Source organism: Carcharhinus amblyrhynchos, chromosome 1 (assembly GCF_965287045.1).
Source record: "Carcharhinus amblyrhynchos chromosome 1, sCarAmb.v2.hapA, whole genome shotgun sequence".
Classification (NCBI taxonomy): Eukaryota; Metazoa; Chordata; class Chondrichthyes; order Carcharhiniformes; family Carcharhinidae; genus Carcharhinus; species Carcharhinus amblyrhynchos.
The window spans coordinates 29,712,748-29,725,486 of NC_137324.1; the positions used below are offsets into that span (position 1 = coordinate 29,712,748).

The following is a 12,739-nucleotide window of genomic DNA, read 5'->3' on the forward strand; positions in this document are numbered from 1 at the left end:
TGAAACACATTTAACGAGGTAGCCTCCACTGCTTCAATGGGCAGAGAATTCCAGAGATCCACTACCCTCTGGGACAAGAGGTTCCTCCTCAACTCTGTTCTAAATTGACTCCCCCTTATTTTGACGCTGTGCCCTCTAGTTCTTGTTTCCTTTCTCAGTGGAAATAATCTCTCTGCTTCTACCCTGTCTAGCCTCTTCATTGTCTTATATGTCTCTATAAGATCTCCCCTCAGTCTTCTAAACTGCAACAAGTACAGGCCCAAACTACTCAATCTCTCCTCATAAGCTAACCTGGTATTAACCTGGTGAACCTTCTCTGCACTCCCTCCAAAGCTAATATATGCTTTCTCAAATAAGGGGACCAAAATTGCACACAGTACTCTAGACGTGGCCTCACCAGTATCTTGTACAACTGCAGCAAGACCTCCCTGCTTTATACTCCATCCTTCTCGCGATAAAGGCCAACATTCCATTTGCCTTCTTGATCACCTGCTGCACCTGCAAACTGAGTTTTTGTGATACATGCACAAGGACCCCCAGGTCCCTCTGCAGAGTAGCATGTTGTAATTTTTCACCATTTAAATGATAATCCATTTTACTATTATTCCTTTCTCACACTTGCCAACATAATACTCCATCTGCCAGATCCTTGCCTACTCACTTAGCCTATCCAAATCTCTCTGCAGACTTTCCATGTCCTCCACGCAATTTGCTCTCCCACTCAACTTTGTGTCATCCGCAAACTTTGTTACCCTACACTCGGTCCCCTCCTCCAGATCATCTATGCATATGGTAAACAGTTGAGGCCCCAGCACTGATCTCTGCTGCATGCCACTAGTCACCAACTGCCAAACGGAAAAGCACCCATTTATTCTCTGCTTTCTATAAGATAGCCAATCCTCAATCCACGCTAACACTTTACCCCCAACTCCGTATACCTTAATCTTATGCAGCAACCTTTTGTGAGGCACCTTATTGAATGCCTTCTGGAAATCTAAAGACACCACATCCCCCAGTTCCCCTCTGTCAACCGCACTCATTACATCTTCATAAAACTCCAGTAAATTCGTCACACATGAATCCATGCTGCATCTGCTTGATTGAACCATTCTTTTCCAGGTGTCCTGCTATTTCTTCCTTAATGATAGATTCTACTTCTTTCTCTTCCACCCAATCCTTGTACTCCCCCCACCGTCTCTTTCACTCCTCCTTGTCGCCTCTCCTGCTTTCTCATCCACTTACTTGAAAATGTTGGCCGCAGTATTGTTCATTTCCCATTTACACAACTGCAGGGTCTTCCATCTGTCAAACAGTTCAGACTGTTTCACCCTGCAGAACAAAGGAGCATGGAAACAGTGATGTCAAATTCATGTTTAAGGAGCTACTCTCATTACCAAGTTTCTTTGTGTAAATACAATTTAAACGTTTGAGGCATGCGTCACAAATTCATGTTCCCCAACCCTGAGGAACCGGCTTGCCTCAGCAGCAGGGTATGAACTGGAAATTCAGCCTAAAGGAGTTTTTGCCTTAATTTCAATTTAATCCCCAAGATTGCTGACAGATTCAAGGAAATGATTGTCTCCCGGGGCTGGATGATTTTCTGCTGACACATTAAATAAGCACCAATATTATAGTAATAAAGGTACTCAAACAATAACAGTTTTAATAATTGAGCCTTAACCATATGCGATGATATTATGCCTTTGTATTTTAGTCACATTTCTGTGCTGAATGTTCTTACTAGTCACTTCCATTTTATTGGAGTCATTCTGTCTGGATCAGCAGCATTGTACTGTTCCTGCAGCAACATAATTGATCTTAATTGATGCAGTGTTTGCTTTGATCTGAAGCAATGCAAGATTCTGTTGTTTTGTGCTTTCCCCTGGGATATTGCAGAGTGGAGCTTGATTAGAACATAGAACATTACAGCGCAGAACAGGCCCTTCGGCCCACGATGTTGCGCCGACCAGTTTTTTTTAAAAAAAAGACACTGACCCACTAATCTAAACCAATCCCTTTTCATCCATAAACCTATCCACAGATCTCTTAAACGCCCCCAAACTAGGCGCATTTACAACCGCAGCAGGCAGGGCATTCCAATCCCTCACCACCCTCTGGGTAAAGAACCTACCCCTGACATCCGTCCTATAACTACCACCCCTTAATTTAAAGCCATGCCCCCTCGTGCTAGCATTCTCCATCCGAGGAAAAAGGCTATCACTATCCACCCTAGATTGAATGACAGGTAATATCATATGATTGGGTACAATTAGGCTTTCACGGAGAACTCAAACTCAGTCTGCTTTTTTGGGAGAAAAAGAAGTGCCTCTCCCTTCCCCTCTCTTAGAACTAGGGACCAGACTCTGCCAAAAAATAAGCCTTTTTCTCTGAGATTCTGTTGTCTTGGCGTGGACAACTTTCTCTCTGGAAGTTGCTGCATGAGAATTAGAAGACAGGGGTCTGTCTGGTTCACTCTCCAGAAGTGTGAAATCTAGTTATCATGTAGGCATCTTTGATTTCTGTGCTAACTGGTTCTAAAAGAAGGGTTTATGTCTATGTGTGGATAATGCTAAATTAAAACAATTCTTAAGAATTATACATATGAAAGTATTTTAATTGGTGAACATTATGCCAATACTTTTCGTTATATTGTAACTGTGTTCTTCAGTAAAGTTTGTTTTAATAAAAGCTTCCTAGTGGGTCGCTTGAATCATATCTGGAGTGAAACACCTTATGTTCACCCTCATGCCAAAATCAAATGTAAAAGTTAGGATCTTGGCTAACTTCATAAAATAACTTGAACTTTCTGGCCTGGTCCTTAATACATATATAGAATCACAGAATCCTACAATGGAGAAGGAGGTCATTCAGACTATCAAGCCTACACAAACAATAATCCCACCCAGGTCCAATCCCCAGAATCCCACATATTTACTTTGTTTATCTCCCTAACACTAAGGGTCAATTTAGCATGGCCGATCCACCTAACCCACACATTTTTGGACATACAGAAAGTAAATGGAGTAATAAATACTGAACTTTAAACACTTAAATTTGCTTCCTCTTTCATCATAATTTCTTACCTGCCATACACCCCCAAACAAATCTATTCAATTGTTATTGACATTTATTCTTCTTAACAATCCTCCTCGTACTTTCTGGAGCCTTAGTAGAATCATAGAATTATAGAATTATACAGCACAGAAGAGGCCCATTAGCCCATCAAATCCACACAAACACATTAGAAACAGCAGAACTTCCATCTAATCTCACCTGCCAGCACTAGGCCCATACTAGTGTTGGAGTGGCACAGTGAAATTCACCAGTGAGGAAGCTAACCATTTCCAGTGCATTAATAAGATCTCCTGAATTTCCTCACACTTCTGGAACCATTCCACAATACACTGGTGACTCACCACTGGCCTCATTTATATGCTGTCACCTGTCGGTCACTTGTTATTCCTTTATTCTTTCATGGGATGTGGAAATCATTGGAAAGGCCAGCGTTAGTTCTCCATCCCTAATTGCCTTTGTGGTGGGTAAGTTGCTTGGCCATTTCAGAGATCAGTTAAGAGTTAATCACATTGCTGTGGATTTAGAGTCACATGTGTGAGAAATTCCTTTCCCTGAAAGATATCAGTAAGACCATTATTTTACAGTAATTCACTCACCTGATGAAGGAGCAGTGCTCTGGAAGCTCGTGATACCAAATAAACCTGTTGGACTTTAACCTGGTGTTGTAATACTTCTTACTGAATTAAAAAAAGAGTTACGATGGTAGATTTAGATGAAAAATAATGGGAGAAGGCCCCAATGGAGCTTAATCACTGGTATAGACTGGATGGGCCAAATGGCCGATTTCTGTACTACGCAATCCTATGTAGAATCTCTGCTTTGTCACAATGACTTACATGGAAAGTATCTTCACCTCCGTGATCTCGTTCCGTAGTTTCCAGCATGTTGAGGAGTTGTACTCGAATGGGCCTTCGCGCAACTCAAAGTATCTGTAGCAAATAACATTTTTTAAAAATAATAGTTTTATAAACAAATCCACAGGAAGCTGTTACATCAATGCAAACAGTACTATCCACTTGTTCACAAATCCATGGACAAGTGGTTTTGAATGGTTTTCTTCTCTGCATCATTGTTAATCTGAGTATGGAATCAGTGTGACAAGAGCGATGACACATTGTGCTCGAGCTCCAAGAAACTGTCCTACTGAACTAGGACAATGGGGTTCGCAGTGAAACTCCCCAAGTGCCAACTTTCCAACCTTCAGGAGCTGAGTCGTTGCAGAGAAATGGTGCACCGAAGCCAGGTGCCTTCACACAGCGAGATAGAATAGCTGAGTACAAAGTGGGAGCCTCTCATACAAATTATGTTGCCCAGATATACTGCATATTGAAAAGGGTTTACAAGTAATCTCCACATGATCTGTTAGAGCCATAGAAAAGTTACAGCACAGAAAGAGGCCATTCATCCCATCTTATCCATTCCAGCCCTTTCTAATTCCACCTTCCTGTACCCAGCCCAGAGCCTCTAGCTTACAGCACTTAAGATGCAGATCCAGGTACTTTTTAAAAGAGGTTAAGGTCTCTGCCTCAGTTCATTCTGAATAATATATGGGCCGAGACACCTAGGGTATATCTTATAGAACTCAACAGGCCATTTTCGAAAAATTACATCTTTTCTCTTTCATTTAGTGCCCTCATAATTTCAGCACTATCCTCTCCCTCCTTTGCCACTGTTTTCTTAGGTCTTTTTATCCCTATAGTGCATACACAATTTTCTGATTGTATCTTTTGATTGTCATTATTAGTTTTTCAGCTTTCTATTAATGAAAATGGAAAGACAAGCAGGGAATTAGTTCTCTGGGGGAAGGTAGAACAGAGATGCTTCTCACATCTCAACAGAACAAGAAGGGCCGTTGCCAACTAAAGCACCCCAACCCCTGACCTACCTGCCTGCTGACCAGGTCAATCTGCGAACCATACAGTATTGTGTCAGCTTCAGGGAAGTGCCTCCTCAGAGCATGTTGCTCAAGGGCACCAGAGCAACATGGCCTGGTCCTCTAGTTAGACTGAGTTTCCCACTGCAGGAGTAGACAAGCATTATGCCCTCAGCTTGCCTGTTTCATATCTGGAGTTAAAATCTACCCAATGTTTTTTGCCTCTGCTCTAGAGGCTAGTGAATCATATTGGCGTGGGTTTCCTCCAGATGCTCCGGTTTCCTCCCACAGTCGAAAGATGTGCTGGTTAGGTGGATTGGCCAAGCTGAATTGCTCCTTAGTGTCCTGGGACGTGTATGTTAGAGGCATTAGCAGGGTAAATGCATGGGGTTTCGGGGATAGGGCCAGGGTGGGATTGTTGTCGGTGCAGGCTCGATGGGCCCAATGGCCTTCTTCTGCACTACAGGGTTTCTATGATTCTATGAATCCTTCGTGCAAACCTCCAAGCAACCTAACATTCATTGAGGTTTGTCCTGCCCTGTGCCACAAGGGTTCTCTATGGGGTCTCTCAGACGTTTTCAAGGAGTTAGCCAAATCTTTCAATCATTAAAAAAAATCATTCTGTCACCTAGACTGATCGCTATCAATGTCAGTGGCACCTTGTTTATTAATAAAGAATGAGACCTTGAAATTGACCTTTATTTTATCCACCTCCTAAACAAGGAAAGTTTAACTTGGTGTACAATGCCAGGTGAGGACTGGAAAAAGTACCCCTCTCTCCTCCTTCAGATCAATTGGTGAGATTTGGCAATGTTTGTTTCTGCTGGCCATGTGGCACAGATTGCCCTGCTGCCCATGTTTAACCATGGGAAGTGGGGCTGAGGCCAAATGGAGGTTGGCATCTGTTTCTGTGGGATAAGTGGAAGCAGGAACCAATCAGAATGTTGGTGCATGTTCAGCTGATTTCATGTTTCATTTTTTTATTTAGCTTGTCTACTGCTAGTCCGTGGAAGCTGTTTGCAGAGCAGCTGATCAGTCTGCCTACTGCTGCAAGAAACACCGAGCCCCAGGCCCCCAAGGATAGCACTCGCTGCAAGATGTGGGCAGCTGTGAACTTGACCTATTTTTTTCAGGATTGGGAAGCAAACCTGGAGCTCTAGCTGTTCCCCTGATTTTCTGTTCTGGACTCTTACTGTTATAAGTACATAAGAAGTTAAGATACTCTTTCTAGACCTTTCCTGATGGTTTGGTTGGATTCTCAAAACATTAAACATGATGACTGGTCTTTCCTGCAGGTTTTAGTTTCATTGCTGACAATATTCCGAAGATGTGAGGTTTAGGTGGATTGGCCATGCTAAATTGACCCTCATGTTGATGGGATTAGCAGGGTAAATATGTGGGGTTACAGAATACGGTCTGAATGGGATTGTGATCGGTGCAGACTCGATGGGCTGAATGGCCTCCTTCTGCACTGTAAGGTTTGTATGATTGTATGTATGATGTCTCAGAAAGGCCTCTAGCATGCCAGACATGGAGATGTGACATATTTGAGGAGAAGCACTAGCCTCAGGCTTGGGTCCAGGCAACATAGGTCTATTTAAGAAGAAACTATGTAAATATTAAAAGAAAAAGAATAGAAGTTTATATCAATAGAATTAGATGAAAAGGGCTGGTGGGAGCTCATGTGGAACAAAATCACTGGCATAGCATTGCTGCCTCAGCGCCAGGGATCTGGGTTCAATTCCAGCTTGGGTCACTGTCGGTGTGGAGTCTGCACGTTCTCCCCATGTCTGCGCGGGTTTCCTCCAGATGCTCCGGTTTCCTTCCACAGTCCAAAGATGTGCAAGTAAGGTGCACTGGTCATGGTAAATGTGCATAGTTATGGGATAATGTGGCAGGGAGGGCCTGGCAGGATGCTCTTTTGGAGAGTTGGTGCAAACTTGATGGGCTGAATGGCCTCCTTCTGCACCATAGGAATTCTGTGGATGAATTGGCCTGTCAGGTTGAATGTACAGCACAGAAAGAGACTATTCAATATTAACAATTAATGGAATCAATCTGTTTTATTATAACAAGTTGATGGCTGAATATTTCCCATCTCACCCGTCGCAGGAATCATAGCGGGTGAGGGAGAACATTCAGCGGGCCATATGAAGGTCAATTGAGCTCAGGTGAGTATTTCTGGTCTTAGGATGCATGCAGCTGGAAAATCCTGCCCAATATTTACTTTCAATTACTGATTGCGAACAAGTATCTAGTAACTGAGCCAAATTACTGGTCGTAATCTTACAATAGTAAAATAAATCCTGAATTTAGAACAAAGAACAAAGAAAAGTACAGCACAGGAACAGGCCCTTCAGCCTTCCAATCAGCCTATGCCAATCATGATGCCCTAACTAAAAAAAACCTTCTGCCTTTACTCGATCCATATCCCTCTATTTCCTCCCCATTCATGTACCCATCCCGATGCCTCTTAAGTGTTGCTGATGTGCCTGCTTCCACCTCTTCTGGCAGTGCATTCCAGGCACCCACCACTCTCTGCCTGAAAATCCTCCCCTGCCCATCTTCCTTAAACCTCCCCCCTCTCACCTTGAACCTGTGCCCCTTGTAATTGACACTTGGAAAAATCTGACTATCCACCCTGTCCATGCCTGTCATAATTTTGTAGACCTCTATCAGGTCTCCCCTCAGCCTCTGTCTTTCCAGTGAAAACAATCCTAGTTTATTCAACCGCTCCTCATAGCCAACACCTCAAGACCAGGTAACATCCTGGTGAATCTGCTTTGCACTCTGTCCAAAACTTTCACTTCCTTCTGGTAGTGTGGAAACCAGAACTGCATGCAATACTCAAAATGCTGTCTAACCAAGGTTTTATATAGCTGCAACATGATTTGCCGACTCCTGCGCTCAATGCCCTGGCTGATGAAGGCAAGCATGTCATATGCCTTCTTAATCAACTTGGCCTCTTGTGTCACCACTTTTAGGGAACTGTGGACCTGCACTCCCAGATCCCTCTGCATATTAATTTTCTCAAGGATTCTGCCATTTACAGTCTAATTCATACCTAAATTTGATCCTCCAAAATGCATCATCTTGCATTTGTCTGGATTAAACTTCATCTGCCATTTCTATGCCCAAGTCTCCAACCTATCTATATCTTGTTGCATCCTCTGACAGTCCCCAGCACTGTAAGAAGTCTGACAACACCAGGTTTAAGTCCAACTGATTTATTTGATAGTAAACTCGCAAGCTTTCAGGGTTTGCCCCTTCGTCAGGCAGATGGAGGGTTCTGGCCTCAGAAAGAGCATGCAACAGCACGCTTACTGATTAGATTGCAAATCTTTACACCTAACCTGCTATTCAAGTCTTAAAGAGGCCAACAATGTGAGTGGAAGGAGCATTAAGCCCAGGTTAAAGAGATGTGTATTGTCTCCAGAAAGTACAGTAAGTGAGATTTAGCAAACCCAGGCAAATCACGGGGGTTACAGATAGTGCAACATGAACCCAAGATCCCTGTTGAGACCGTCCGTGCGGAACTTGGCTATCAGTCTGCTCAGGGACTCTGCGCTGTCGTGTGTCATGAAGGCCACCTTAGAGAATCCCCAGCACTGTCAGCAATGCCGCCAATCTTTGTGTCATCTGCAAAATTCTAATCAGACCCTCCACATTTTCCTTCAGATCATTTATATACTACAAACAACAGAGGTCCCAGCCAATCCCTGCAGACCCCAAAAAAGAAAATGCTGGAAAATCTCAGCAAGTCTGGCAGCATCTGGAAGTCCAGACGACGCTTTGTCAAAGCTTTTGACAAAGGGTTGCCTGGACCCTTTTCTCTCCTTACAGATACTGCCAGATCTGCTGAGATTTTCCAGCATTTTCTCTTTTGGTTTCAGATTCCAGCATCCACAGTAATTTGCTTTTATCCCTGCAGATCCCACTAGTTACAGATCTCCATTCTGAAAAACACCCTTCCACTGCTCCTCTCTACTATAACCAAGCCAGTTCTGTGCCCATCTAACCAGCCCATCCTGAATCCCAGGTGATTTTAGTTTTTGTATCAGTCTGTCACATGGGACCTTGTCAAACGCCTTACAAGCATCTATATAAACTATATCCATTGCCCTTCCTTCATCAATTATCTTTGTCACCTCTTCAAAAAACTCAATCAAGTTGGTGGGACATGACCTCCGCCGTACAAAACCATGCTGCCTGTCACTAACTAGTCCATTTTCCTCCAAATGTGCATACATCCTGTCCCTCAGTATCTTCTCCAAAAGCTTGACGTCAGGCTCACTGGCCTATAGTTTGCTGGATTATCCCTGCTTTCTTTGTGAAACCGGGGAACAACATTGGCTATTCTCCAGTCCTCTGGAACCTCATTTGTGGTCAAAGAGGATGTGAAGATATCTGATATTTCTCCCCTTACCTCCTGCAGTAACGTGGGATAGATCCCATCCGGCCACTGGGAATTGTTTACCTTAATGTAATTTAGGATACTCAACACTTCCTCCTTCAATATATTGACGTTCTCTAGAACATTCACACACCTATCCCTGACTTCAATATCCATCATGTCCTTTTCCTTGATGACTACCGATACAAAGTACTCATCAAGGATTTCTCCCGCTTCCTGTGGTTCCACCCACTTCCCTCCATTGTCCTTGAGTGGGCCTATTCCTCTTTTTGTTATCCTATTGTTCCTAATATATGTATTAGAAGCCTTGGGATTCTCCTTGACCCTGTTTGCTAAAGGCATTTCATGGCCCTTTTTAGCCTTCCTATTTCCATGTTTCTGTTCCTTCCTACTTTCAATATATTCTGTAAGAACTCCAACAGTTTATAGATGCCCAGACCTATCATATGCTTCCCTTTCCCTTTAGACTAAGCTTACAATTGTCCCTTGTCATTCATGGTCACTGAATTCTGCCATTTCTATCCTTCATTTTGTTTTTGCAGGGACATGCCTGTCCTACACTTCAATCAATTGGTCTTTTAAATCTCCCACATGCCAGACATGGATTTGCCCTCAAATAGCTGCTCCCAATCCACATTCTCCAGTTCCTGTCTAATTTGGATGTAATTAAGTACCCTCCCCAAGGGCCATTCTTGTCCTTATGACTACTCAAAATCTTATGGAATTATGGTCATTAAACCCACTGAAACATCGATCACCTTGCTTGGCTCATTCCCCATTACCAAGTCTAGTATGGCCCCCTCCCAGGTTGGAAACTAACAAATTGCTCTCCAACCAAACCCCTGGCTGTAAGGGATTCCCAGTCAATATGGCGGAAGTTAAAGTCTTTCGTAACTACCCTGCTTTTTCATACCTTTTTAGTATCAGACAACACAACTGCTCCTCTATCTCCTGCAGGCTGTTGGAGGTCTGTATTACATTCCTAAGATTGTGATTTCGCCCTTCTTATTCCTGAGCTCCACCCATAATGCGTCACTACAAGATCCCTCCAATTTCTCCTCCCTCAACACAGCTGTGATGTGTTCCCTAATCAGCAATGCAACTCCGCCATCCCTTTTGTTTCCCCTTCTGTGCCGTCTAAAACAACGATATCCCAGATTTCTCGGCTATATCATAAAGTCACAAAAATGACAAATCAATAAGTCCATAAGAGTGCATTGAATGAAACGAGGCCATTCAACCCACCAACCCCACTCTTCTCAGAGATTAAATTCTCATGGCCCGGCCCTACCCATAATAAAAACTTGCTAATTACTCAAGAGAGATACATCCGGATCCAGCTACTGATTCTATAACAACCCTGTAGCAAGCCTAGGATTATAGAAGCCCTACAGTACAGAATAAGGCCATTTGGCCTATCGAGTTTGCACTGACTCCCTGATAGAGTATCTTACCCAGGCCTATCCTTTAACTCCATGTATTTTCCCCACTAATCCTCCTACTCTAGGCATCTTGGGCCACTAAGGCACAATTTAGCATGGCCAATCCACCTAACCTGCACATCTTTGCAGTGTGGGAAAACGGAGCAATCGGAGGAACCCCACGCAGACACAGGAAGAATCTGCAAACTCTGCACAGATAGTCACCCCAAGGCCGGAATTGAACCTGGGTCCCTGGCAATGTGAGGCAGTCATGCTAACTACTGTGTCACTGAGCTGCCCTTCAAGCCTATTTGAACCTGAGCTATGTTTTGTAGCCTGGAGGCATGGGAATCAACCACAGTACACTCACAAAGCTGAATTTAGAATCTTCCTCAGTCTGCATTGTTCAGTTTCACTTTGGGTGATATACCTATTGAGTCACTGGGGAAGCAATAATAATGTTTAGTCTGTATCACCCGCTAGCGTCCTCAAAATAAGCAGCTGCTCCATATGTCAGAACAGCAGCACTCTGGCTCCAGTTTCAGTATGTTTACAGCCTCAGCGGAAGCCATCTGGCTCATGCTGCCTTATCATGTGTCACACACAGAGATGGATCTCCAAAAAGAGAGAGAAAGGAAGTTCCAGGACAATTAATACAGGCAAATTTAGAACAAGATTGAACGATCTCTTTATAACACAATTAAATTGCAGATTTAAAAAAACATATTTAATCCAAAGAGGAATGCAGTCTTTAATGCTCATTTCTTAATTAACATGCAGCTTGTCTCAGTCAGTGCCACTCTTGACTGTGGGTTTGAAATCCACATAGGGTTTAGTTGTCAGCTCAGTGAAGTATCCCTGGAGTGCCAGAAGTGTTAACCAAGGTTCCTCCTGTCAATTATTGTGACAATAGTTCCCACAGTTTAACTGTCTCTTTTGTATGTTATGCTATATAGCTTTACAACGTATGTTCTTGGAAAAGAGGAACTTTGATCAAAATAGCCTCTCTCATTGCATGACATTTCTCCAGCTCTTCGTAGATCATGTTCATGAATATGGTGATTACTAACAGATATAAGCTCCGAAAGGGAAGGCCTTTGGATGGCCTTTCTAGGGTGGGCTTGAATTTCCACCCTCCACAATGACATCATCCAACTCTCAGGGCCAAAGAATTTCCATAATCTGGATGATCCCCAGGAAGTATCTGACATTAGCGGAAGGCTGACCTTAGCAGGAAGCTCGAGGGCTGACTGTGCTCACTGACATTTGAAAAAAGAAATTCAACCATATTATTTAAAAGTTGCTGCTTTCCCAGTAGTGATTCCCTTAGAAAATAAAATGGTTCCCATTCCCATCAGGATCAAGATCTTATATGTTGGGATCTTCCTTTCATGTAGGGATTTCACTCATTCTACAAGTCTTAAGTTTAACTTTATTTATTAGTATCATAAGTAGGCTTACATTTACACTGCAATGAAGTTAATGTGAAAATCCCATAGTCACCACACTCCAGTGCCTGTTCAGGTACACCGAGGGAGAATTTAGCATGGCCAATGCACTTAACCAGCACGTCTTTCGGACTGTGGGAGGAAACCAGAGCACCCGGAGGAAACCCATGCATACACAGGGTGAACGTGCAGACTCCGCACAGACAGTGACCCAAGCTGAGAATCAAACCTGGGTCCCTGGTGCTGTGAAGCAGCAGTGCTGAGGACAATAACATGCCTTGTTTTTGAAGTGAGCAGCTCATTTATTTTCAATGGACCATTCAGAATAGGATAATAAAATGATCCTAAGATACTTAAAGAAGGCATGGACTCAAGGGTTAATGGAATATGTCTGCTTTGAGAGCATCCACTTATGTGGAATTGAGGTAAGATGTGGGTGCCAAAAATACTTCCTGTCTTGGAGGTAATCATGCTTTGAAAAAGAAAGTGATGTTTGACTTTTATCAAG

At 43.2% G+C, this 12,739-nt stretch overlaps 1 protein-coding gene across 5 annotated transcripts in view; it reads right to left on the reverse strand.

Annotated features, from left to right (window-relative positions):
• st8sia5 (ST8 alpha-N-acetyl-neuraminide alpha-2,8-sialyltransferase 5) overlaps positions 1-12,739 on the reverse strand; it is a 51,025-nt gene that overhangs the window by 20,699 nt on the left and 17,587 nt on the right. For 3 of the 5 annotated variants that reach the window (XM_080204537.1, XM_080204715.1, XM_080204466.1), the window contains 3 exons: positions 3,912-4,004; positions 3,672-3,752; positions 1,243-1,329 (listed from right to left, as the gene is read on the reverse strand). In XM_080204537.1, coding sequence (XP_080060663.1) covers positions 1,243-1,329; positions 3,672-3,752; positions 3,912-4,004 — 261 coding nt within the window. The remainder of the gene's footprint in view (positions 1-1,242; positions 1,330-3,671; positions 3,753-3,911; positions 4,005-12,739) is intronic. The other 2 variants (XM_080204808.1, XM_080204625.1) reach the window with 1 other exon arrangement.